The following is a 26,797-nucleotide window of genomic DNA, read 5'->3' on the forward strand; positions in this document are numbered from 1 at the left end:
AGCCCCTTGGGAAGTGCTGTGTGGTGTTAAAGCCATCCCTGTCCCCTGTGCAGGTGACCTGATGAAGAGTGCCTCGGGGGAGTTTGCGGACGACCCCTGCTCGTCGGTGAAGCGCGGGAACATGGTGCGCGCGGCGCGGGCCCTGCTCTCTGCCGTCACCCGCCTGCTCATCCTGGCCGACATGGCAGATGTCTACAAGCTGCTTGTCCAGCTCAAAGTGGTAAGAGTGGTTCCTGGCCGTGCCAGGTGTGCCCTGCCAGGTGTCTGTGTCACACACGTGCTGACCCTGTGGGGTGTGTGTGCTGGCAGTGCCTCATTTCTGGAGCAGGGAGGGTTTTTGGGTTTTTCCTCCCAGCACAATGTGTGTAGTGGACGCCTGTCACTTGTTTTTACACTCATTGTCAGTAGCTGTTGACACTGAGTTGCACTTTGTTCTGAACTTTTGGTATAGAAACACAGGCTCTCTGGCTCTAGGTGATAGTTGGCCCTTTCATCTTTCCAAAATCATTTGGCTTTCTTATAACATGGGATGAGTGCTTCGACAGACCAAGTAAAATGAGAGTGGAATATTTGAGTAAGTCTTTTCTTCCCTTGAGCAAGAGGGTGGTGGGTGGCTTGTGCAGAGTTTGAAATGAAATGAGATTGGATACTGGGCCTGCCTTTGCTCATGGGCTTTGAGGACTTTCTGTGTGCCCTTCAATGGCCGCTGCCACAGCTCTGCCAGGGCCCTGGGCTCCTTCATGCTCTTTCAGATATGTGTCTCTGGTAGCTGGTGAGTATGAAGTAGTAGCTAACCCTTGTGTACTGTTAGCCTTTGAAGTGTCTCTCTCCAAAAAATAACAAGGGGCAGAGGAAGATTGCTTTCTCTGTTTGCCATGAAATACATTCTGAATTGCTTCCTGACCTGTGGACTGTATTGCTTGGAAAAATACGTGAGTATATTTTCTTTTAGGTGGAAGATGGTATCTTGAAACTGAGAAATGCTGGGACAGAGCAGGACTTGGGTATCCAATACAAAGCTCTCAAACCAGAGGTGGACAAGCTTAACATAATGGCAGCCAAAAGACAACAGGTATAGTGTGGCAGCTCTTTCTTCTGTATGTTATTTCTTCTTTTTCAAAATAAGGGAGCCTTGCTGCTCTTGGACAGTACTTTTTGCTGTTCGTTTGGTTTTTTTGTTTGTTTGTTTGGTTTTTTTTAATTTTATTTTTTTTATTATTTTTATTGCTGATTCTTTGTGTTGCTCTACCATGTTTAGGAACTCTGAGCTTGCTTGGTAAGCAGGAAAAGTCTGCTTGGCTGCAGGGTGCTGCTTCTGACAGAATCAGTTCTTAGTAGCATTTGTTGATGTTTAATGCTTTAGTGCCTTAATGAAATGCTACTCCCCAAGACTTGCACTTCCCAATTTGAAGCAGTGCAGGTGTGGATAAGGAAGGAGAAGTGACTTGTTTCTCAGTGCCTGGTGCACTCACCCCTAGACCACGTTACTGTTGTGGTTCACACAGACAGACTGTGTCCATGTGCAGTGGGCAAAAGTCATGGCTGGGCACAGCCTTTTCCAAGGGAGTGAGTGGTGATGTTCGTTAGCCTTGCACTGAAATGCCCATTTGAGAAGGCATTTAAATCCCTGTTTGTTATGGGTATGTTCTGTGTTTGGATGGCTTGTGCATAACCTTAAATTGCGTGTGAAATTTGTTTTGTTCAACAGCACTGGTGTGACTCATTCTTGTGTAGGTAAGTTTTCAAAAGAAAGCAGAGGTGTGGGCAGTTCCACTTATCAGGAATAGCATAATTCTTGTAAAACATTTTTTGCCTCTTTGTTCTGCTGATATGTACAAACCAAAATTGCTTATGCACCTTTGACACTTCTTGGGACTTTTTGCAGAGATTTATCTTAGAAAATAAACTGGGTACAGTCTAAAATGGATTGCCAGTTGGTTATGTATCTCAAATCTGATTGCAGTAAATGGGAGTAGGGTTGTGATGGCAATGCAATAAATGCTCCTAAACTGCTCTGTGATAGATTGTTCTGCACTATGGGAAGTGGTTGTACAAAATCTGTAAATCTGTATGCCTGCTTGGAGTGCCCTCCCTGCTTGGTGTGTACCTTACAGAGGTCACATATTGCCCATTCATTTTGAAGAGTCTGACAGATTTTTTTTTCCCCCTTTTCTCAGTAAGGCAGTCCTCATCTTCATTTTCGTCACCTCTTTGTTAGATTTAAGAGGTAACTTTGAAATTATGATGCTGCCAATAACTGTGTTCATTCTTCCTTTTATAAACTTGCTGCTTGTGCTGGACTCAGAAGCTGTATCTAATCAGAGTGCTTCTGTTCCAAAACAGAGGTGATGGTGCTTTAGAGAATTGCAGCAGGGAGTGTTTGGGAAAAGACTTATGGACTTGCTCGCTAATCTTAAATTAGCAGTAATTACAGTCATTGGATTAATTTTGCCTCATTGGAGGTGAACAAGAAGTTGAATGAGATGATATATTTGTTCTTCTGAAATTAAGTACCCCGAGTCTCTTGAGGAGAGCAAACGTCATCTTCTAGGTGTAATTAAAGAAAGCATTCTGGTTGTGAGCCTGAGAGTTTAAATTAAAGATGATCTTGCTGCTCATCTGCAAGTGCAAGACAGGACAGCTTTCAAAATGCTGGTCCTGTGCTGCAGAGAGGAGCAAAAATCCAGCGTCAGGTTTGAATTGTGGAGTTGTGAATTGCCCTACAGTTATGGTGGTTTTTGTCTTTATGGAGCTGTTGTGTTTTGCAATTAATTGAGCCCTCAAGAATAAGAACACTCAGTCAGCAGACAAATTTGAGCGCACCAGGCAAAGAACCTGCCTGTCTTTTGAAGATGCGCAGGGATGGCGTACGGATGTTAAACGAGGGGAATGTTCTCAAATGCTTTTTTTTTTCCCCCCTTTAATTTTCCTAACAGGAATTGAAAGATGTGGGTCACCGTGACCAAATGGCAGCAGCCAGAGGAATCCTGCAGAAGAACGTTCCCATCCTGTACACGGCATCCCAGGCCTGCCTGCAGCACCCTGACGTGGCTGCCTACAAGGCCAACAGGGACCTGATCTACAAGCAGCTGCAGCAGGCGGTGACGGGCATCTCCAACGCCGCCCAGGCCACCGCCTCCGACGACGCTGCCCAGCAGCAGGGCGGGGGGGGAGAGCTGGCCTATGCCCTCAACAACTTCGATGTAAGTTCTGAACCCTTTCTGTTTGAGAAACAGAGTGGTAACTCAGCCATGTTCGTTCACCTGGTGTAGTGGCAGCAGCTTACTTCTCTTTGTATTGCCTGCAAGATCATTTTCTGCTGAAGTGCAGCAAGTCATAGGTGAAGTGAAAAAAAGTCTATATTCCATCAACCCTAGCTCAGAAAAAGAAAGTTATCTATGTGGTTCTTGGTGATTGAAGGCTGTCAGATTAAACTAGCTCTGAAATAGCAGTTAGCCTACTGCTACCTTAGATGTAAGCCCTTGGTTTATTTGAAATTGATTATTTCATAATATATTTATGTAATGTATTCTTGTAGGTGACAGAAATGATTTATTAAAAGTGAATAATGTCTTTTGGAATTGCCCAAACTACCTATTGAGAGGGACGTGAAGTGGGAAGTTTAATATGATATTTGGTTGGGGATGAAGTCATTTCACAATGATGTGTTGTACTGATCTGTCATGTTCTTTGTCTCATGTTCAGCACGTTGCTGAGGACAGCCATGCATTTTTACTGAAATCTCTTTTCTTTTGAAGCCAGGTTTCTGTGTCTACCACTGTTTCAGCCTCTGAATTTTAAACACCTTACCTCAAGAACTCTATTTAATATTGCAAAGCCATCACTCAAAAGGCAATTAATAGTTGTGGTTTTGCCAGATTTTGCTCACCGTCTCCTTTTCATTCTTACCACTCTTGTTCCTCCCTTTCTGCCATGTTTCTTTTACCAGGATAAAGTACTATTTGAGTTTTCCCTGTGGCTGATGGGAAGCCTTTCTCTGTGATCTCTTGGGTAACAAGAGGATGTCATGGCTGTCTTGATCCTTGTGACTGACTTCAGTTTTAAGTCTGCCTCTCTTATTCTGTCAGCTGTGTGCTCTGTAAGCCTTAGGAGTGTGCCTCAGGTTCCCCTCAGGGACCACAGGGTCTCACAGGTACCTGTGGGAGGGGAAGGCAGGCCCTGCAGCAGCAGTGTCAGGGACTGACTTGGGTACATGGAATTGCAGAAGCAATTCTGTTCAGGTTTGTGGAATGGCTTATCCAGCTCAAACCATCTAACAACATTTCTGATATATCACTGTATTTTACTATACAAGCTCTCCAATATATGGCTGGAGACTACTTTTTTGAGTGTTGCAGTTGCCATGAAGCTTGTGAGCTTTTAATTCCACTTTGTGGGGCTCTCTGCTAGCAGCAGTGCTTGATCAGCAGGCCAGCTCAGTGCACGGTGTGTGCAATAGCTCTGTCGTCTCATCCCTGCCAAAGGAGGCTGACAAAACAAATGTGGTGAGGTTCTTGGCAGATGTTATCCCTTCACTTCATTTCCTGCTGCTGCTTGAGTGTTATTGTGCTCCTGTAATAGAGGCTTTGCACACACATGCCCCCACGTACTCCAGTGATGGTAAAATATTAAATGGCTACCAGAAGATAACAAGCTGATTGTTATCTCTCCTTTCTGATGGTGCAGTCCATTCTACCATTGTATTAACCACATGACTAAAAGCTTCAGGAAAAGTGAGGAACGTGTTGGAGAGCTCATGCTGTGTTCTCATCCTGCTGTGATGGCTGAGTGGTTACTCCATTGGGATATGGAATGTGCTGGCTGGCAGGAGAAGCAGTGGTTGTGCCGTGGCTGCTGAGCTTAGCTGGTGTGCAAACTGAGAACTCCCAGCTTGAAAGACTTTGGGCATTCTCTTGTAATTAGCAAATCTTGCCCCTGTACTGCGAAGAAAACCCATCCAAACCCTAAACCAACCACCAAACCTTCAAATGGCCAAATAAGTTTTCTTTAAGAAATTAGAGACCTGTTGAAATAAATGACCAGCAAGTACTCAAAAGTGGTAAATCCTGCACAGCTGCTTCCTGGGAACTTCCCTGGGTGGTGTATTGGCCCCTTGAGAGCAGATACATCAGTGCTGCTGTTTCAGCCTTAAGCCTCTTGATATGCTTATGAATATTCTGACAAGATAAAACTGTGATAATTTTCCATCATGAAGAAATTGATTTCTGTGCTGTTTGAAACCTTTGTGTTGATATTTCACTGGGGAATTTTTGAGAATAGAGTTGTATTTACCTGCCTAACAGCAAAGAGAAGGAAGACTGGACAAAGTAGGACAACGGAGCACCATATACAGGGCTAATTTTGGATGTTTGTTTTCTTGTTCATGATGGGATAATTATATCTGACAAGTTAACTAGTGAAGGCATGTCTGGATTGACATGTAGTTAGGAAGAGTTCTGTACTTTGAACCTTATTTGTGCTGGCACGTTCGATTTTTGCCATTCGTGTAACGAGGCTTCCTGTGGTCAAGATTTGTTTAGCTGTCAAAGCAGCACAAGAAATGACTGGCGATGTAATCTGCTGGGGAACCTCTTAGTAATTTTACAAAACTACTCATGAAAATCCTCCTCAGTGCCAAACCAGTGTCGTTTGCCTTTAAATGCCCGCTCAGGGTGTTGCTCTAAGTGTTGGTTGTGTTGGTGACTTCTCAGTAACTTGCTGCTCGGTCCGATCACTGATTTTGCAGAACCTTTCTTTTACTAGAAACAAATTATTGTGGATCCATCGACCTTCAGCGAGGAGCGTTTCAGGCCGTCCCTGGAAGAGCGCCTGGAGAGCATCATTAGCGGCGCGGCGCTGATGGCTGACTCATCCTGCACACGTGATGACCGACGGGAGCGCATCGTGGCCGAGTGTAACGCGGTACGACAGGCCTTGCAGGATCTGCTCTCCGAGTACATGGGCAACGTGAGTATCTCCGGCTCCGTTGGCTTCCTTTGGGTGGGTTTTAACTCCATATGACGAGCTAAAATGTGGAATCGAAGCTGTGTCTCAAAGCTGGTTTGTTCTGGTCCAAACAGAGTTTGAAAGGTAAAGAATAGTCCCAAAAGGTTTGTCTTGAGGCAGGAGGAAACGTACTTAAATCATCAATGATACTTATCTTAAAATTGATCTCTAATCTTCCAAGCAACTGTTATCATCATCAGGTGTTAACCCTTTGGCACTGCTTTTATTTCATGACTGTTAATGTTGGTTTTTATAGGAATTCAGTGGAATTAGTCTGTTTTTCCACCTTGGTTTACATAAAGTAACAGGGCTTATGCAAAAAGTAGTACTTTGCTTCTGTTGACTCTTGGAAAGTTTAACTGTGTCATCTTTTTAGCTAACGGCATAAATTGTCAGAATCAAGTTAGTTATTGTCACTACTCAGTTTGAGTAGAGGTGATGTATGAAGTCAGATATTTAGTGAAGAATCCTGAGAGCAGTTTGGTATAAATACTGGGCTCTGAGCAGTTCTTTTCCAGTGTTTAGGCACTGAATGTGCACACACAGTATTGGAAGCCTGGGAGTGTTTCTGCAGTTGGAGTAAGTATCATATCATGCAGATGAGCTTCTGCATCTGAAGGCATCAGGATGTAATATTGGACTTTCTTCCCCTCCACTGCTTCTTTGCTCTTGTCCCAGCGAGTTTTCATCTGAGTAACTTGCTGTGTTGAGAGGTGGCTCGGGATATCATGAGATTGACACTATATCTGGTCGTTAAACTTGAATACTGTTAAAGCTGATTTTGGAAAAAAAGTTGCAAAAATAGCAACAACTTAAGCAAACTATGTGACTTGTGGAACTGTGACAAGTAAAATTGTCTGAAGAAATGTTAATAGGAGTCTTATTTATGCTTTTGGACATGTTTGAGGTGAAAGTTCAGAGATACCTTTTTTAGACAGTAGGACTCATTTAGGAGCCTCAGTGTGTTAAGTACCTTAACTTCAAATCTTTTGGCAAAAGTGACTTCAGTGCAGAGTAAAACTGGTCCAAAGGCTGCCATATGTGGGTTGGGGTGGTAGAATTTGGAGAACAGATGCAGTGAGTGGTAGAGAGAAAGGAAAACAAGGATTTCTGTTTACCAAAGACAAGGACAAAGTAATTGAACAAAACTGAAGTCTGATGTAGCCTGCGGGCTGAGCGAGGTAATTCATGTAGTCTGTCTTAATTGCTTGTGAAAGTAACTTGTGCTCAGCACTGACACTTTGTAGAACTTCAGAGTGCAGCTGGGAAGCAAACCACGAGGTTGTGCCATTCTGAACTCCTGTGAGCAGGGTGTTTTATTAGTCTATGAAGAAGCATCAGCAAAAATCCCTCAAACAAATGTGCTGCTGGATTGGATGGAGCCCTGTCAGCATGATTGAGAATGGAGCAGCCACCAAAGGCTAATTGAACATGTGGAAGAGGTAAATGCTCGGTCTTGCATGTAAGAGTTGGTGGCATTTGTCTCATTGAAAGTTGGTCAATACCCACATGAGAGTGCAGAGCTGTGACTTCCTCTCACAGAAATGCCTGTCCTCCTCCTTAGCCATGTGCTCTTGTCTCTGATACCAAGTTAAAGAATGTATTCCCTCCGTTATCTCCTTTAACACATTGTGAAATTAGTGGAGCATGCTGAATTTTTTAAAGTCACTTCTATGTTATGATTGTAGACAGTGTAGTTGGGGAAATGAGATTAGAAATTCAGTGAAATGGAGTGGAAAAAGCAATTGATAAATTATGGTGGAAATGTGGGATGGTGTGTAAAAATCCATACTGTAAACCCCTCCGTGATTAAGCTAAAGAATGACTAATAGTTGGGAATCTAAACAGTGAAAATAGTGTGATACATCTACAGGAAGAGTAGGGATGTGCTGACTTAGAGTAGTGGCAGAGGAAATGTCATTTCATGTATATGTATGATATACCCACAGCTCCTGGGATGCTTTGCTCCAGTCTCCCTTTGAAGGAGGAAGTGAATTGGGCATTAAATCTGTTAATTGCACAGCACTTGCTGTGCATCATAAATCCTATCCAAGTGCTAGAGTAAGAGGTATTTATTGGCCAAGTGTAAAAATTCAGAGGGAGGATTGGATGAGGAGTACACTGGAAAGGCAGAAGCACAGGAATGCCTTGAGGCAGATTCCCCTTTAGTTTTTAATGCCTTCTCTTTTAGTGACTTCCTCTAGCTTTTGGGTTTTCTTTCAGATCTCTGGCAATAACAAGGCTGTTTCCTAGATAGTTTATAACTCAGTTTAGTGTTTTGTACCCAGAGTTTAACTGTTTGTGTGCCTGTCCTTGAGGGTCTGTAAGTCTGCAAGTGTTGGAAGCTGTGTTATGGTGTGTGGCAAAGCTTTTAGCTAAATAACAGTTTTTAGTAATAAACTGAATTGTAGGATCTCTTGGCATCTGCTGGCGTGGTGATGAATTCTGTGATTGTGCTCCTAAAAGAAGGGCAAGATTTGCTTCTTCAGTAGTTTGTTACCGAAGTTTGAATCCCCTTTTTCTTAGATTGGTGTCTATTATTTCATTTTCCACCTAACACACCTATTCTGCCCTTTTCAAGACCAGTCCCAACTAAATTTGGTACATCAAGGCCAGTATCCTGTCATGACAGTGGTCAGTAGTGGATCCTGCAAGCAAAAGGACAGGAACAAGGGAGGTGTGTAGTTTTACTTACCCCAAGTGTCCCACAAGTGTTGGCATTCTGCAGCTCAGGCACTTCCAGAGCTGGCATCGCTGACTGCCTTTAATGGCTCTTGATGGACTTTTCCCTACTGAATCTGTGTGGTTTCTTTCTGAACCCTTATAAACTTACAGCATTCATAATCTTCCTTGGTGTGGAGTTCTGCTTAAATGGGTGCTGTGTGAAGAAACATCTTTTGTTTTCAAGCAGAACAACCTTGTGCCCCTTCTGTTGGTTGTTTCCTTCATCTCAGTTAGGAAAAGACCCTGAGCAGCTACTCCTTGCCCATGTTTTTCTGTGCCACTTAATGTTGTTTCAGAGCTGTATCACGTAGGAGACATTTTGGTCTTAGCTTCCCCAGAATTCCCCAGTGTCTTAGTTTAATTAGGTCTTGCCATAAATGAGATACTCAACACCTCCTCTCAGCTTTGGCTGTGTCCTCATTATCATTATTATTTAGCCTAGTCCTGTGGACTAGTCAGCATCTGGTGTGGTAGTGGCTGTCTCTTTGTGTAGACCCACTTGGAAAATCCAGCTCATATGGCCCAGGAGAGTTCTGGGATGAGAATTGCAGCTTGTGATGTGACAGTGACTGGGAGCTGAGTTTCAGAAGTGTGGCTCGTGTGAGCCAAAATGCTGGTGTGGTCACATTGCACCATTTCCTTCTGGGCCTTGTTTGGATCTTCACACTTACTTTGAGGTTTAGGGACCAGAGCTGCCTCAGCTGTTCAGGATTTGGGCAGTGTTTTGATTTCTGGTTTTGTTGTGTAGTCCTGAACCAACGGTGCCTCACACTGACAGCTGCTGAGCACGGAGGGAGCTCCATGAACAGCTGCCCTCAGGATTCAGCTTCTGAGCCGTGGTGGCAGGAGGCTGTTTCTGTGGGTATTGAGATGGGCTTTTATTACCAATGTCCGCTGAGCATCATCGGCCACTTGATGGCCCAACCCCTTGGTTCATAAGCCACATTCCTTAAAATGCCATCTGTTCATCTCTTCATTGTAGCATCTGATTCTACAGCTTTTCCCCCTCCTCTTGCACTTCAGCAGAGGGGAGCTGTTTTCCTTTATAGATTTTGCTCACTTCTCAGAATTCCAACAGAAAATAGTTTTCCTTTTTAAACTTGCATTGCAGATCCCTCCTGGATTGAAATAGCAAACATGGATGTTTATTTGCATTTGAGTTTTATTACTCGGAGTAAGCTTGATTCTTACGGCTAGTGCTTGCTGAATGGCAGAGCAAGAAAGGGAAGGCCTAAAAGAATTCATTCTGACTAGTGCTGTAAAAGCAGAGTAGTCCAAGGTCTTAGTTCTGGGATCAACTGCATTCTGGGCAGTAAACTGACCACATCAGTTGTAGCTAAGTTTGTAATATAACTCACAGATGGCCAGATCTAGATCTTTGTATATCTGTGGCAGTCAGGCATTCTTGGTGTGTATTTTATTAATTAAATGAAAGTGTCAAAGCATATTTGAGTTTAGTTGGACATCAATTCCAGACTTAGGTAGGTCAAGAGGACAGAGTAAAGCATCTAATTGAGTGATGTCAATATTAACAGTGCACCAATGAAGAAGTTAATAGGAAATACAAGAAAATACAATGGAAACATTTTTTTGTGTCTAACTGTATGATCTTGTGTGGGGGTACATGTTGACTGGTTGCAGTTTGCTCCAAATAGAAAGTATCAAGCAGTGTATTTTTAGACACTACTACCAATTTATCCCACTTTGCCTTTGCACTGGCAGCTGGTGCAATTCCTCTCCCAGTGCAGAGCAGGTACAGTCACCGTCTCTGCTTTTCTGTACTGTGCTACTCAGCTCTGCCTCAAAGTTAACATAACTGCAATGAATATACATGGATATCTAAGCTACTGAAAGCAAATGCATAAAAAAAGAACAGTGGGCTGACAGCTGAAATATTTCTGTGTTTCTGAGAAGCTGGTATGTAGAACGGAGAGGTAAGAAAATGTGTCCACTGACACAAATCCACAAACTTCAAGTCATGACAGGTATATTCTCTGTACTGTAGCTCTCTGGGGCTGTTATTAGGGCAGGCCTTGGGCAGCTTGCCTCGATGTCAGCTGTGTCACACCTGGTAAACCCAGGAGCTGGTGGGTTGGGGCTGGGCTTTGAAGTTGGTGTTTGGGGTTTAGTAGGGTAAGGAAGCGCAGGCCATGCTCTCAAAACGTAACCAGCAGTTCCCAGTCTGCTCTCAGTGTGCCTTGAGCTTGCAGAAGACATCAGTTACCTGATTGACATGTAAGACTGGAAATAAAAACAACTTAAGCTTTTGCCAGTCCATCTTTATTGCTTGATATGAGAGCCCTGCGGGGTGGGGACGGGTGGGCTCCTCTCCACGAGCCGTTCGGCAGCAGCGGTCGGGGGTGTCCTGCCCTGTTTAGTGTGCACAGGAACATGCAGAGAGCTCTCACGTTAAGTCTGTTCTGCACCCCGTGAATTTCTAATGCATACAGCAACCCTTTTCATACACACACCAGTAACTGGGCCATGTACAGCATAAATGTTGTCAGGAGTTGTAGTTTGGCTAGTAGGGAATGCGAACCTGGAGCCCCATAGTGTACCACATGCTCTTGTACAATAAAATCCCTTGTTACTACATTTGGAAACGATAAATCATGTTACATAAAGTAGCTTGACAGGTCCCATTTCAATGGGAATCTTAATGCTTTCATATTAACATTCTGACTGTGTCCTTGACTGTCTGGATTGCATTAGAGGTGCTTGGCAGCAAATGGAGAAAAGCCATTGGGAGCTGGTTTCAGAGCAGGCATTCCAGGCACACATCATTTCAGGATGGTTTGGGTGGTTTTTTTCCCCTCCCAGTTTCCATCTTCTCTTTGGCCTCCAGTGGTTGAATACCATAGCTGTGTCTGTTTGGGGGTGCGGGTTGTACTTCTTTTAGTGTTAGATTTTAATTGAACTTACACTGGTATGGCACAACTTGAAGGTGGTTGAAGCCCAGGCTGCCTCAGGAACTCTTGCAGGCCAGCGTGGTTTGGATCTCGGGGTATCTGAAGGGAGGTCTCAGCACTTCTGATTTTAGGCTTGGTGAACTCCTAACTTTCTAAATGCTTGTTTAGCACCCTTGTGTCTGTGTTCAGTGCTCTTACAGAAATGTACTGCTCCAAACAAGCGCTGTTTCCTCGATCTTAATTGCACTGTTTTGTTTTTCTTCCCTAAGCTTCTTTGAGCATCTCTGATGCTTGAAAGTGGTTGGGCAGCAAAGTGCCTGGCTTATCTATTCAATATCTGCTGGGAGAAATCATTTGTCTTCAGAACTACCAGCAAAGGTTATTTCTACTCCTGACGCACTTGCAATTTACGGAATGGAGATGTGTTTTCATTATGAACTTGCCTATTAATAATGTTGATCCACAGCTTTCTGTGCCCATCAAGGATCCAAGCTTGGAAAGGAACACATGTGAATTTTCACATGATGGTAAAGATCATTTATAGCAAGTATCTATATACTGAAAGGGCTCTTGCATAGCCCTTCTAATGAAAGCATCTGTTTCTGTGGAAATAGATGTGAATTAAAATGGCACAGTGATCTGTGTTGATGATAAAGATGCTGATAAAAATTCTGCCTTGAGATAATCTACACTTTCTTTTTTAATATTGTTTGTCAGTTTAAGATGCCTGAATGCTGATGTGATGGACGTGGTTTGAAAGCCTGGATGGGTTTTCCTGTCACGGACTTTGCTGCTCAGTAGAGAGCCGTGCTGTTATGCTGGGCTCTAATTTCCATAGACATTATCAGTTTGACAAAGCTGCTGCTTTTAAAAACAGAACACTTCTGAAGTGATAGAGGTTTTAAGTTTAATGCTTACAGGCTGCCATAGAGTAAATAATTCAGCATCCTTGAAGTGAAGCCTGATGAAGATGATGAGAATTTCTCCCTGCGTCAGTCGGGCATTTTCGGGCCACAGAAATGAGCTTCCAGGTTGTTCACCCAACACCCTCCTGCTCTGGGACTTAGCGTGGGCTGTGTTTTCAGGAGGCATTCTGGCAACTTTTACTTCTTTGGGAGCAATACAGTGGCCTGTGGAAATAAACAGAAGCCAGCTCATGCAAAGATTTGAGAGCCTTGTGAGCCCCGAGTTTTAAAGCTCTTCAGAGCTCCCTGTCATTCCAGTGGTTATCCTGTGTGTGTGTGGGAGATCGCTGGTTCAGAGATCCCAAACAACTCGGGATACGTGGCCCTGGATGGGGGGAGGGCAGCACATGTGGGCTCCAGTTGTTTGCCATGGGTGGGGGTACATGTCAGACTCTGCTGAGGCTGCCAGGACATTGATGCCAGTGGCACAACTTGGAAGTCCTGGATACTGTTTCAGGCCCAAAACAGTTTTTGTGTCTGCAGTGAGAATGCACTGTTTAAAGAAGCATATGGCTGGCTTAGTGCCTCCTGAAAGAAACCTAGCAAAGCCCAGCATTCACCTCAGGTCTGGTTCCAGCATGAGCTTAGCAGTCTATTGAAATCTTAAATTATTGCTGCTCTCCATCCACTGCCTTCAGCCTTTGCTGCTCGCTTGGTGCAGAACTGCTAGAGAGAACTCTGAGTTGAATAGATTTGACAGTAGCTGGGACTCAGTCTGAGCTGCCTTGTACAGCAGAACTCAGCCTTGCAGCCTTTCTATGCTTTGCAGCACTTCTGTTGTAGACTCTTAATATATGTAAAAGGAGGAAGGTTGCTGCCCTCACTTACAGTGCTCACTGCAGCCATGTGTGCAGGAGAACTGAGCTCTAATGCTGTCTCTACATGTGGGAATTGAGTCCTGTGAATACCTGCAGTGGCAGTGAAGGTTTCCAACCTACTTGATCCCTCCTTTCCTCCTCTACCCCTTTAGTTTTTTACTAGTAAAACTTCTGGTTGTTCCTTTCTTGTTAGACATATGTCCATCTCTAATGTTAGCACATGTAACACATATGTAATCTTCTCGTATTACCTTATAAATCCAGACCTTTCTAATTCTTATGTTGATGAAATAACATTTAAGATGGTGGAAAGCAGACCTGAAATAATGTGTACACACTTGTTTGTGATGTGATGGCATCTAGCAGTGTTTTACTCCCGTTGAGCTGTAAATCATTTTACATAAATATGCTCTAATGCTATGCACTGATTCTGCTTTAACATTTTGTGGATTATGATTAATTCATTTGAACTGTACTGTTTTGTAGGAAAATATTTGAACTTTATCTGCCCATTTAAGATAAAATATATAGTCACCCATAATGAAACTCCATTTGGTGATACTTGAATAGTCTCTCAAAGTCAAAATCAAGGAGTATGGATGGAATGGAGCATGTACATTTGCACAGTGTCTGCTGATCTGTGGATAAACAGTCTTTTAGCCTCTAGCAGGATCATGCTCTCAGTGTGCAGAAGTATTACACACACAACTGGGCTTTTAAATTCTTCTTGTCGGAGGAGAGGGATGATGGAATTATTACAAAGCTGGAATACCATGGCTCTTGTATCGTAACAAAATACTTGCACCTCAAGTCCTGAACTTCCCCTTTTCTCTTTTGCCTTGATCTAGTAAAAACTCTGGATATAGTTCCTGTCCATCTGCAAGATGGAATTCAGCAGATAATGAAGGGAGAGAATGGGGACAGTTGTGTCCCTATGAGTGTCTGGTACCACTTCATCTTTTTTACAGACCATACCACAAGGGTTAGAGGTCTTGATGGAAACCTGGATATTCTGTTCTGGATGTGGATTTATTATCTAGTCTGTGCTCTTGCTTAACTTGGTTTATCCTGTGTAAAAAATCTGATGTTCTGTAATGCTCCTAATGTGTCCTGGAGCTTTAGACCTTCTTTGTCCCAGAAAGTCAACAGAATCAATATAGAATAATTAGCATTTGTGGCTTATCCAAGTAGTGGCAGCCCTCTGGAATTTAAATAGAGGCAGAAGAGTGACTTAATCTTTCTCATGTCTGAGGAAAGGATGAGGGTTAAGCTGTATCTTGGAAAGCTGTTGAAATAGAGGAGAGAACTTTGGCACCGGGACACGTTCCCTTAGCAGGAGGGACAGGAGGTAGAGGGCAAACAGCAGAGCCAGCTTGTGTATGCCAGAGTTAAAAACCTTCTGCTCCAGCTCTATGAAAACACTGACTTTATGACTTTGGAGATTGTATACTCAAAAATTATTCTTGCTGAACAGGCATTCTAGAAAAGTGGTTTCTTTACAGTCACAGCAGCAAACCACAGACTGTCAGGCCAGGAGCTGCCTGGCAAAGCTGGGCTAAAAGGTGCATTTTTCTCAGTGCCAACTAAAAAAGTTTTCCCTCAGCATCAGGCCACAAGGGAAAAACCAGGGCATGTGCAAAATGGGCAGCAGGCAGTGAAGAAGCAAACTCAGATGGTTCTGAGCCTGCTTTCACTACATACCTGTGCCTTTCACAAGTGGAGGGTGTTTGTTGTCTCTGTGTCAGGTTGAACACAAACATTGTGCCATGTGCAGCTGCTCGTGGATTATTGGCTTTCATGTTAACCTCTGACTGTCAGGAAACAAGGTTTTTGCCTTTCTTTGGGTTCTCTACTGCTGCCATATGTGGCCAGAAAAAGCACATTTCTTCTCAGCTCAGAGTCCCTTCAGTGTGCCCGAGGTGCTGTCAGCTGTGGTTTACTGAATATGATGACTTGAATTGATGTTATCAGTTACTGTACGAAACCTGCAGAAAGATCTGGGGAAATGAAGCCTGGTGGCTCTTTGGGGGGGAAAAAGGCTCTGAAAAGAGAAGGTTCTAGGTTTAGAAGTGGTTCAGCTTTGTAGGTGTGATATCTTGAGAGTGAAGTATGTGTGGGGCAAAGGAAACATGGATGATGTGGGAATGTGCAGTGGAGTAACTGGAGAGAGATGAGCAGCAGTTCCTGGGGGTGCAGGACAGGTCAGTCTGGGTGTTTGCAGACCCTCAGATCAGCTCAGCAAGGCTCAGGTGCCCTTGGGTGGGGGTTTCTGGCTACCCAGCCCTTTCTGCTTCAGGTCTCCTCCAGAGTGTCCTTCTAGCTTGCTTTTCTCCTGCTGAGTTTAGGGAATTTATTTTGACCTTGTATTTAAAAGATGGGTCTCCTTAAAAAAAAAAAAAGGGGGCACTTTTTGTAGCCTTTGATTGAATTTCGGACTAAGGTTCTCACCTGCAAGTGAGGCAGGCACCCTTTTTTTCCCCTGTTTTTAGGTGTTTTTTTTTAATACAATGACAGATGAAGATTTGTCTGTGAGACTACATAGGGACAGTTTGGGAGTGTGGGGACACTGACTATCCTAAACTATTCAAGACTTCAAATAATTCTGATACTGTTAAATTTCTTTTCATGTTGTCTTGATATATGAATGTAGTTGCATAATATCTCTCAAAATTAAAATACACACAGAAATAATAAGGAATGCTGGAGATCCTGAAATATTGTCCAGCAGTTTCTTTAAGACACCCATCTCATTATGTGCTTGAGACTTTACTCTATTTTGAAGTTTCTTTTCTGACATTAACTTATGACCTGCAACACTGGCATATGATGCTTTTAAAAAAAAACAACAAACATTTCCTGAGTAGGAATATAACCCTGGGACTTGTTTGTAGCACACAGAGTTTGTCCTGTATCTCGTGTTGCAGGGTTTGGATGGATGCTTCCCAGCAGCTGAATTGCAGCTGTGAATGTTCCCAAGTCAGATACCTCCATTTCCATGCTGTCCCCATGTTTTTTAACCCAATACTGTGCACTGCTTTTAAGTATGCATTAATTTTATTCAAAGCCTCTTGACTAAACCCCAGAATTAATGCAATTAATTCTGCTTGTGTAGAGGTTGAGCAACTGGCCGTGTGGTATTGCCCAGGTGGCTTCTGCATCTGTGCCTTCAACTTCATTTCTCTCTTTCCAAAGGGTTTGTGTATCCTCCCACCTCACCACTCAGCTCCTTGGATTGTGAAGGGAGAAGTAGGTCCTGTGGGGCTGGCTTGCTCTCCCCTGCTGTGCCTTTGAAGCTCTCCTTTGGGGACTGTCTTTATTGAGTCATTTTGGTGGAAGAAGGTGACTCGAGAGCTCTGATGTCAAGCACAAAATCAGACTGCAGCCATATCACTTGATACTGTTCCCTTTAAATGCCAAATTGTGAATTTCCTTAGAGGCAGAACGAGTTTTTGGGCATCTCTCCAGGAGTCAAAGAATCCCAATTCTAGAGGTCACTGGACTGAAAAAAGCCAAGAAAACAAGAAGTTAATGCAGAAATAACTGAGGGGAAAGAAGTTGAAAGCCCTTCTGCCTCATACCTGAGCAGTACCTTTGGAGCTGATGGCCTACAAGATGGGCACATTTGTTCCTGTGGGACCTCTTAGCTGAGGAGGGCAAGGTCTTCACAAATAAATACAGCAGGTGATGTTCTGGGGTTGTGAGGGTGGGCTCTCTGGTAGCTGCAGGTGAGGTGGCTGCCCAGGCTCACCTGGGTGTTGTGGGCTCCTGCTGATCTCCCACTGTTGTCATATACAGCTTTCCTCACCCTGCAGATCCCCAGGGACTCAGCTGTGGGAGCAGTAAGTGGGGAGATCCTGTGAGGAACATGTGTAGTGGACAAGGTGATAATTAAGCAAATCTTCATGTCCTGGTACTCCCCATGTACTCAGATGAAGGCTTATTCACAGAGAAAGTAAAACTGGCTTTTTGGTGCTGAATTCTCCAAACTGCCTCTAAATTTTTATCCCCAGTCAGTTCTTGTAGTGCTGTGGAAACATGTGTCCCCTCACTCCCTCCCAAATTATGGGAGGGTACCCTCAGCTGGACTTTAGGAAGGGGTTTTTTAGTGAGCACAACTACATCAAGTACACAGGGCACTTGTATCCCCTGGGAGTATTCCTGGTGTTATTTCCAGTGGATTAATTACTCTCTGTTTTGTAAACTTGCTCTGTGGCTTTGGTTATATTACCCACTTGTGGAGCAGTGCCTATGTAAAGGGAAGGGTGCTTTCAGTGCTAGACTGCAGTGAAGTGTATATCCAGTTACAACTTATTTCTTGGTGTAAAACTGAATTTAACCAGCTGAGTTTTTCAGATTACTGTCAGTTTAAGTACCTTCAACTTCCCTGTTTTTCTGTGCCAGATTTTGCAGTTCTGTAGATTAATTCCATTTGTTTTGGGTAGCTGTTACTTTATCATCTATCTAATGCTAATTTAAATCATCTATCTAATGATTTCTTAACAAGTAGAGACTAATACAATAAAAATCTGAAATGCCTCTGTATCCTATAGCACTCTGCTTTGCTTTCCTTCCCTTTTCCTGAACACTTAGGTGATGCCACCTTCCCGTTCCACCTCAGATGTGCTGACTGTTCCTAAATGGTTTATTTCCTTTGACATTCGTTTTCTTTTGAAGAAGGGCAGCCACTTTGTATGTGTCAGGCTTGTGCTGGAATTTTAAATACTTTAATGCATTCTTATTATCTGCAAGGGTGGCTGCCTAATTAGTTAGCTTAGTAAATAATGGCTTGGTGATGCCTCTGTAAGAAATGAAGTTACACATGCCACGTTCTCAGTGCTTTTTAATCTCACATGGTGCCCCGGTGAGTCACTTGCTTTGGGTAAGTGGAGATGATGTGAATAAGGTTGTTGGCTTCCTTTAGTGCACTCAGAGCCATCCCCCTCCTGGGCAGCCAGGCTTCCAAGCTGTTTTGTCTTCTCGGTACCTTCACTTGCCTCCGCAGATGCTCCACCTGCAGAGCTGCTCCAGCCCTGGGGAACAGCACAGGGAGCACATGGAGCTGCTGGAGAGAGTCCAGAGGAGGCACCAAGATGATCAGAGGGATGGAGCAGCTCTGCTGGGAGGAAAGGCTGGGAGAGTTGGGATTGTTCAGCCTGGAGAAGGGAAGCTTTGGCGTGACCAAACTGTGGCCTTGCAGTGCCTGAAGGAGCCAACAGGAAAGATGGAGAGAGACTATTGACAAGGCCTGGAGGGACAGGACAAGGGGGAATGGCTTCAAACTGCCAGAGGGCAGGGTTAGATGGAATATTGGGAAGAAATCCTTCCCTGTGAGGGTGGGGAGGCCCTGGCACAGGTTGCCCAGAGAAGCTGTGGCTGCCCCTGGATCCCTGGAAGTGTCCAAGGCCAGGTTGGAGGGGGCTTGGAGCAACCTGGGACAGTGGAAGGTGTCCCTGCCCATGGCAGGGGGTGGCACTGGATGATCTTTAAGGTCCCTTCCAACCCAGGCCATTTTATGATGGAGAGGAGGTACTGCTGTTCTTAGTGCTGGTGAGGCTTGAGGTTCTTAGTCAGCTTTTGATGCTGTTTCTGGTTTTTAATGCCTATTGCTTCCCATCAAGGGCAACTTGATACCTGGTTTCTTTGTTGCTGTATTGCAGGTCAAGGCTGCTGAATCCCTTCCTACAGGAAGTACTTAAAAATCTGTTGCAAATTAAAGCTATTTATATTTCTAATAATGAATAAAGGATACATTAATTCAAACTTTGAATGTCTTGTGACTGTATTGGTAGGATTGGTTTATTATCTGTTTCTCCAAGCTGTCTTGCCAGGAGTTAGGTGGCTTTATTCCCAGATTTATAATGCATTCTCTTCCTCTTGGAAAGGGCATATGCTGTCTTGGCTCACTGGTTTTAATTTGAGTTTTGCAGGGGTCTGTGTTGTTCCAATTTTAGTTGTTCTATTTCTAAAGTCTTTCACACACATGTAAAATATGATAAACTACAATATCTCAAGGCTTTTACAATTACTGCAGGTGTAAACTTCAGCCTGCTTTTCATGTTTCCAGATACATCTATTAGTTCATGTAATTTGCAGAGGAAAAACATGAGATATTCATTAGAAAAGGTTACTAATTAACCACAAACCTAAAAACCAGGCCTGTAAAGGTGTCTCCAATAGTGAATTATCCACCAGCCCCAGCAGCTCTCTGGTGGCTCCTGCAGAAGTGGTTTGTCCCTCTGATTTGGTATTCTGAGACATTGCTCCATCCATCCTGCTGCTCCCATCTACCCAGCCATGCTGAAAGTGAGATGAATTGACCTGTAGCCAAGCCTAACTAGTCGTCACTCAACAAAATCACTTGGGAGGAAACAGCTGTAAGTGTTGACAAAATGTTGGGCTGCCCTTCTGCAGCTCCTGGTTGTCACTCACAGCCTGGGTCAGGCCTCACCTGCACAGCAGTCACAGGAACGGGCTGGGGTGGGAGGGACCCACAAGGATCATCCAGTCCAACCCCTGGCCCTGCACAGGCCCATCCCCAAGAGTCACCCCCTGGGCCCCAGAGGATCCTCCAAACCCTCCTGGAGCTCTGGCAGCCTTGGGGCTGTGCCCACTGCCCTGGGGAGCCTGGGCAGTGCCCAACCAGCCTCTGGGGGAAGAACCCTTTTCAAATTTGGACATGGGTGCTGCATGGAGAAACAATGTAGGTTTAAAACATAGCTTTTATCAGTAGTCCTGATCCATCTCTAGGGCCTGTGGAGGCTGATGCTGCTGTCCTACTGTTTTTCCATCACAGAGGTTTTGCTCCTTTGTGGGCGGGGTGGGGGCTGTGGTGCAGGGTGGCCCTGGAGGGGACACGTGCCCAGCCAGCCCTTGGTGTGTGGAGGCACAGCAGGACAGCCTGGATGGGGTGCTGGACTCTGAGCCCCAGCTCCTGCCCGTGCCTGCATCTCAGGGGAGGGAGGCAGGAGGAGGACAGATTTGCACGCTCCAGGAGGACCAGGATGCCAGACTCAATGCAAAATAACCTCTTTACATCTGGAGCTGTGTGAAATAGAGCCCAGACACTCTTCTGCCTCCCATCTGTTGATGAGGCACTTCCATCACAGGGGGAAGTGCTGCTTGAAGCAGGGGCCCAGGCACACTGAGCCAGGGCAAGTCAGAGCCCTTCAGCCTGAGCTCAACTAGGAAACACAGTTGGGGGAATAAGAAACATAAACTGCTTCCATTTTGCACGAGGTTTCAGGTACATTAGCTTTGCTAATACTGGGTCCAGGTCTGGCTTGTGGAGTCCCAACTTCGCCCCAGCATCACAATTTAATGGAAACTGGGGAATGTCAGTTCCATGAAAACTTGGGTTTAGCATATGATGTATTATTGCCAATTTGGGTTTTCTTTTGAGCTCTTAAGGAAAAGATCTATGTTGTTGCAGGATGACTTTGGCACCCTGGCACTTTGCTCCCATTACTTGTCTGTACGAATAGATATTTTTACTTCAGTGGTGGAAATGTGTTGCAGAGGTATAGAGTCTTTGTGCTGTATATCATAAAACCTATGCTCTTGCCTTCTTTTAGATATAAGAATAAGCCTTAAGAGAACACTGGTAGCTCTGTTACGTGGTACTGATACACGAAAGTAGTACAAAATGTTTGAGAATCTGTTGTTTTTCAGACCCGACAAACATCTCTCTTCATCCCTTCCCTTCCTCCCCCACATCACAGGTGCAAATAATAGTAAAAAAAATTACTTTCTGCTGTTGCCATAACACTTTTTCCCCTCAAGAAATAATATATTGATAGCACTAGACAGTAATTTTAAAGGTTTGATTTCACCATTGTTCAAAAGAGGACTTGCAGAATCCCAGAATGTGCTGAGTTGGAAGGGACCCACAAGGATCATCCAGTCCAACCCTCAGCCCTGCACAGGCCCATCCCAAGAGTCACCCCCTGTGCCCCAGAGGATCAGCCAAACCCTCCTGGAGCTCTGGCAGCCTTGGGGCTGTGCCCACTGCCCTGGGGAGCCTGGGCAGTGCCCAACCAGCCTGTGGGGGAAGAACCTTTGGCTGAGATCCAACCTGAGCCTGCCCTGACACAGCTCCAGCCATTCCCTGGCTGCTGTCCCTGGTCCCCCCAGAGCAGAGCTCAGTCCCTGCCCCTCCTCTGCCCCTGCCCAGGCAGTTGGAACTGCAGTGAGGTCTCCCCTCAGTCTCCTCTGCTCCAGCTGAACACACCAAGTGCCCTCAGTGTCCTCCCACGGCTTCAAATCAAGGCCCTTCCCCATCTCTGTTGCCTCCTTTGGACACTCTCTAATTGTGTCCCCCCAGACTGCCCCAATATTGAGGTGAGGCCGCCCCAGAGCAGAGCGGGACAATCCCCTCCCTGATGCCCCAGGACAGGGATGTCCCTCCTGGCTGCCAGGGCACTGCTGACTCAGGGCCAACTGGCACCACCAGGACCCCCAGGGCCCTTTCCCAGCCTGTACAAACATCCAGGGTTGCCCCATCCCAGGGGCAGAATCCTGCACTTTCCCTTTTTGAACTTCCCATGGTTGGTGATTCCCAGCCCTCTGATTTGTCCAGGTCTCTCTGCAGGACCTTTCTGCCCTTGAGGGAGTCACCAGCTCCTCCCAGTTCAGTGTGATTGGCACACTTGCTCAGTGTCCCTTCCCACATCCAAGTGGTTAATGAAGCTGTTGGAGAGCTCTGGGCTGTGGATGGAGCCCTGTGGAGCCCCACCAGTGACGGTGCCAGCCTGATGTCAGCCCTGTGGGCCCAACCCATGAGCCAGCTGCTCACCCATCGTGTGACACAGTTATCCAGCTGTGGGCTGGGCAGTTTGTCCAGAAGGATCCTGGGACAGACAGCATCAAAAGCTTTTGCTGACGTTGGGAACCCCTTGAACACCTCAGTCCAGCCCTCACCCCTGCACTTACCTGTGTCTCTGGTGCTGCCACTGCCTCAGGGACTGACAGGGACTTGCCCAGTTACTGTTCCCTGGGAAGATCCTGGAATTAAATCTCTCCTCACCCCTGCAGCAGGAGCACAAGGTGGGGAGGGGGGTTATATGTACAGGTTAGCAGCTGGGTTCCTGCATGGGCAGGGGGGGAATTCTGTCACTTCATAACTGAGATTCACAGTATCACAGCCTGGTTTGAGTTGGAAGGGACTGTGAAGCTCATCTCGTTCCACCCCCTACCATGGGCAGGGACATCTTCTGCTAGACTAGGTTGCTCCAAACCCTGTCCAACCTGGCCTTGGACACTTCCAGGGATCCAGGGGCAGCCACATTTGGTTGTTCTTAAGATGGGAATTCTTACAAACCAGTCCCAGTGTTTTCAGCTGCTCCCAGCATTGCCCTCAACTGGGATTTCTAGAGCAAGATACAGGGATTAGGAATTGGTTTCAACCTGGAGCAGTCCTGAAGCTTTTGGTCAGCTGCCACTAAAGTTAAAAGATGCTATGAAATTTGGGGGAAGACTATCTTGTGTGTTTTCCTGAATTTTATTTTACATTAGGGAACAGACTGCAAGACTGAAGTTGCAAATTATAGCTCTCATAGGAGGAAATAAGATTTTTGGAGCGTTTTTTATATTGGTGAAGCAACTGGAAATATGTTACTAACTTGAAATATTTAGTTCAAAGGCTCTGGAATGTTTTTGATAACAGTGGTAAAGCAGGCCTTTCCTGATTATAACTGCTTTGCACACAGAAAAGGAAATAACCAAACCCCTTTTCAAAGTTGGAATCAGGCTGTGTACTGATTTTGGTAGAAGCTGTTTTAATAATCACAAAAAAAGTCCTATTTTCTGCTCAGAAGGGGTGTGGGTTTGGTTTTTTTCCTGGCTCAACTCACTGAAACCTGTTCATGTTCTTTATCATATTTTTCACCTTGTGTCTGTGAACAATCTGCATCAAGTGTGTGGACTTGTCATTTAGTCCTAGTCCTGTCTGGAGTTAAAAACGTTTCTCTTGCATAAGCAAATGTAGCAAACAGCAGAGAGTAATTTAAAAAGAACAAAACTTTAGATGTTTTTCTCCCTTCAGTTTCACCATCAGTAGGGGTTTTTTTGAGATTTGTGTCTCATTTTTAAATATTGATTTCAGTTAGCTCCCCAGGATCACCGATTACATGTATTTCATATTTTGACACAGTAAATGCACCTGAAACATCTCTATTTTATATGTATATATTTTAATTAATCACATATGTTCACATAATGAATGTTTTAGAGGGATGGGGTGGTTGGGTTGCTTTGTTATTTGCATAACCTCATAATTTTGGAGTGGTTTCCTTGTATTTTCATGGCTCCCAGAGGGTGTCTGATGGCCAGGCAGGACTGAGTTTTGTTCCTGACTGTTCTAGCCCAGGGTGGAGTTGGAGGAGTTGCAGTGAACAATGTGCTGCAGTGGAGCTGGGTCTGCATTAACAATTGAAATTGGTTTTTAAAGCAGATGATCACTTAATTTGCCTGATGAAGACTACCGATTTTGAATAAATGGACAGTAAAAGTAGGTGTCAGAAAGTTCCTCTCCTGATGGTGCAGCTTTACTGTGACATATTCAAGTGATGGAGAGCCCAGTGAGAAGAAGCAAGCAGTCTGCAGAGTGGTAGCATCAGCTCACTTGAATGTGGTATAAACCTTTCTCCTGTGTCTCTGGACACTGTTCCTGGCATGCTTTGTCAAGTGAATTGTTGTCCACAGACAACTGTAGGCAGGAAGGGGCAATATCCCTGGGATTTATCTGCGGGAGGCACCGCAGGCTGTGTCTGCCTCCACAGCACTTCATTTGTCTGCCGTGGTTTAGGGTGGGATGTTGGACAGCTCTCAGTCACAGGAGGGGCCTGGAGAGGCTTGAGCTGCCTCAGAGGAGGGTGCTGAGCACTCCACATCCCACATGTCCCATGTAAACATCTCCCTGTAATGATCCTGCTCTTTGCACAGGACCCTCGCTGTGTGTCACGTGCTGGCTGCTGTCCTGGTCTCTGCTGGGGAGAGACACCTCTGCAGCATGAGGGCAAGAGCTTTGAGCTCAGTCCATAAACACCTCTTGGGTTTGGAGCAGTGGTGGGTTTTCTCCAAGTTTCAGGTTTGTCAATAAATGTTTACATTGCTGACAAATCCTAACCTTGAAGAGGCACTGCAGCGTGTCCAGCAGTTCCCAGCACTGAAGGTATTTTGGAGTGGTCTGTAAATACCTGGAATGCCGTTGGGATGTTGTGCAGTGGGCTCTAGGGGTGTTGGATTAGTTTGACCGTGGGCAGCAGATCCAAAGTCATCCAAAGGATGGACATATTTTAGCTGGTCTGGAGAGTTGCTCTCCACTCTCTGGCAGGGAATAATACCTGGCAAGAGCTCATTACGTGTGGGGCACTGAACAGTTCCAGAAACCTGGAACAGACGCCTTCTGAAAGTTCCCTGTCACTTCAGACTCCGGGAATTGTCAGAGGTACCTTATTTCTGTTCTGTTCAGCAGCGTGGCATCACGTTGGAGATGCAGTACCTGCCAGAGCTTACTGTATTTTCTTTTTTTGTAGTTCAGCCTAATCAGATGTCTAACCTTAGCCTTTTTGGAAGTTTCTGGATGCTAATTGTAGGCAAAAGGCATCTGTCATGTAGTCACAGCTCTGTTATTTCCAGGCTCCACAGCTGCCATGGTGTTAATAGACATCCCAGAGCTGAGCCCGTCATCCATAGAGAAGAATATAAACTAGGGAAGCTCTCTCTGCCTGCCTGCCTGCCCCGTGGCTGTGAGATTCTTGAAGGCCTGGACCCTGAAGATGCACACTTGAGACCCAGAGAGCTTCTGGCTGTCCTTAGGAGTTCCCCAGCTTCGCTGCCTGTGCTCTGGTCAGTGTTGCAGCCTCCTGTGGCTCCCTGGGTGCTGAGTGAGGTGTCTGTCCTACCTGGAAGCAACAACACAGCTATTTCCATCTTCAGGACTATCTGGAAAGCTTGAAGAGGAATTCTTTAACCTTTGAATTATTCATCCAGAATTTCAAGCAGATGTTGTGTTTATTTGGGGATGGCACGCTTGAGGGCGAGACGTGATCAATAAGTACTTACATATCTTTACTGAAGCATGTTGTCTTCTCCTGAGGACATCAGAGATGATGCTTTAATATCTTGTGCTCTTGAAATGAGAGGTGTGTGGTTAGACCTGGGGGCTTGCAGAATGGGGGCCTGCTGTGTGGTTTTCCCAACTTAGTGGTTTGTTCCTGGCTCACATCCTTTGATAGGTGTGTGCTGAGGATGTTCCCTGCGTGACTCCCTTCTGGATCAGGTGGGCTGCTTGGGTAGCTAAAATTTGCTTTACTCAAAGCAGAAGTTGTTAACAAGCTTCTGAGAGTGGCTGCAGTGCAGGAGAATTTGTGTTTCCCCCTGTTAGCTGCAGTGTGGTGTCTTTAGAGATGGAAGCTCCCTTGTAATGTGTGTCCCTGTCCCCTTTCCCGTGTTCTCTCTCTTAACAGACTGTGTCATTATTAGCTTTACTAAGAGCTCTATTAATTTTACAGGTTTTTTTCTCTAAAAGATTTAAAACCTAAAGTGGTGTCAGGGTTGAAGCAATCCATTTGAGGGCAGAAATTGAGCATCCCAGCTAACAGCACATGGCTTTTGAGGCACAGGTTCTGGATACGTGATGGATTATTTAGGAGTTAGTAGGAAAGAGAGCAAATGCATCCTAATAGGAATAGTTGCTGTTGAATCCAGTTGAGCTGGATTCCACATTAACACTCTTCTCAATATTTTCAGCTCTTTGCAAACATATAAGTAAAACTACTTTTTGCAGTAAGCTTTTCTGATTATTTTGTACAGTTCTTAAAAGATATTTCAAGTATTTTAGTGGCTGTACAGTTGAGAGGTATCTTGGAAGGAGCTTTCTACTTGAAATGCATTTCCTGTATCTAGTGCTGTCTCATGTGGTCTTGCAAAACCCGTTCTACCTATTAAATATGCAGTAAAGCTGTTCTGTTTGGTAGAAGATTGTATGTTTAAACAGCAGAAGTCCTCGTTGCTCCTGTATTTTAAGATTAAAAATTCAGCTGCAACACTACCTTTAGATTCAGAGCCGTTAGAATGGATTTTTCAGATTTATTCTCCTGATTACAATACAGAAAATTAATTGCTTTTGACTGTAAAGAATTATGACTCATTCATTATTTAAGAACCTTCTTGATGGATGAACCTTTTCTACTTACTTGAAGACTTCCTATGAAATATGGCTGGGTTTTTAATTGGTATAAAGCATGATGCACCTATATCAAACAGTGGCTGCACTACCCACCCTTTGGGGTAGGGAATGGTGGAAAAGAAAACCAGCACCTCGTCTGTGTGTAGTTTGCTTGAGTATTCAACATAAAAGTAGTAGAGCCTGCTGGGA

The 26,797-nt window shown here is 44.8% G+C and overlaps 1 protein-coding gene across 3 annotated transcripts in view; it reads left to right on the plus strand.

Moving 5' to 3' along the window:
- CTNNA1 (catenin alpha 1) overlaps positions 1–26,797 on the plus strand; it is a 118,781-nt gene that overhangs the window by 25,225 nt on the left and 66,759 nt on the right. For all 3 annotated transcript variants that reach the window (XM_027705083.1, XM_027705081.1, XM_027705082.1), the window contains 4 exons: positions 54–220; positions 953–1,072; positions 2,937–3,203; positions 5,764–5,967. In XM_027705083.1, the coding sequence (XP_027560884.1) occupies positions 54–220; positions 953–1,072; positions 2,937–3,203; positions 5,764–5,967 (758 nt within the window). The remainder of the gene's footprint in view (positions 1–53; positions 221–952; positions 1,073–2,936; positions 3,204–5,763; positions 5,968–26,797) is intronic.

Source organism: Neopelma chrysocephalum, unplaced genomic scaffold, assembly GCF_003984885.1.
Source record: "Neopelma chrysocephalum unplaced genomic scaffold, ASM398488v2 Primary Assembly neopelma1_319, whole genome shotgun sequence".
Lineage (NCBI taxonomy): Eukaryota > Metazoa > Chordata > Aves > Passeriformes > Pipridae > Neopelma > Neopelma chrysocephalum.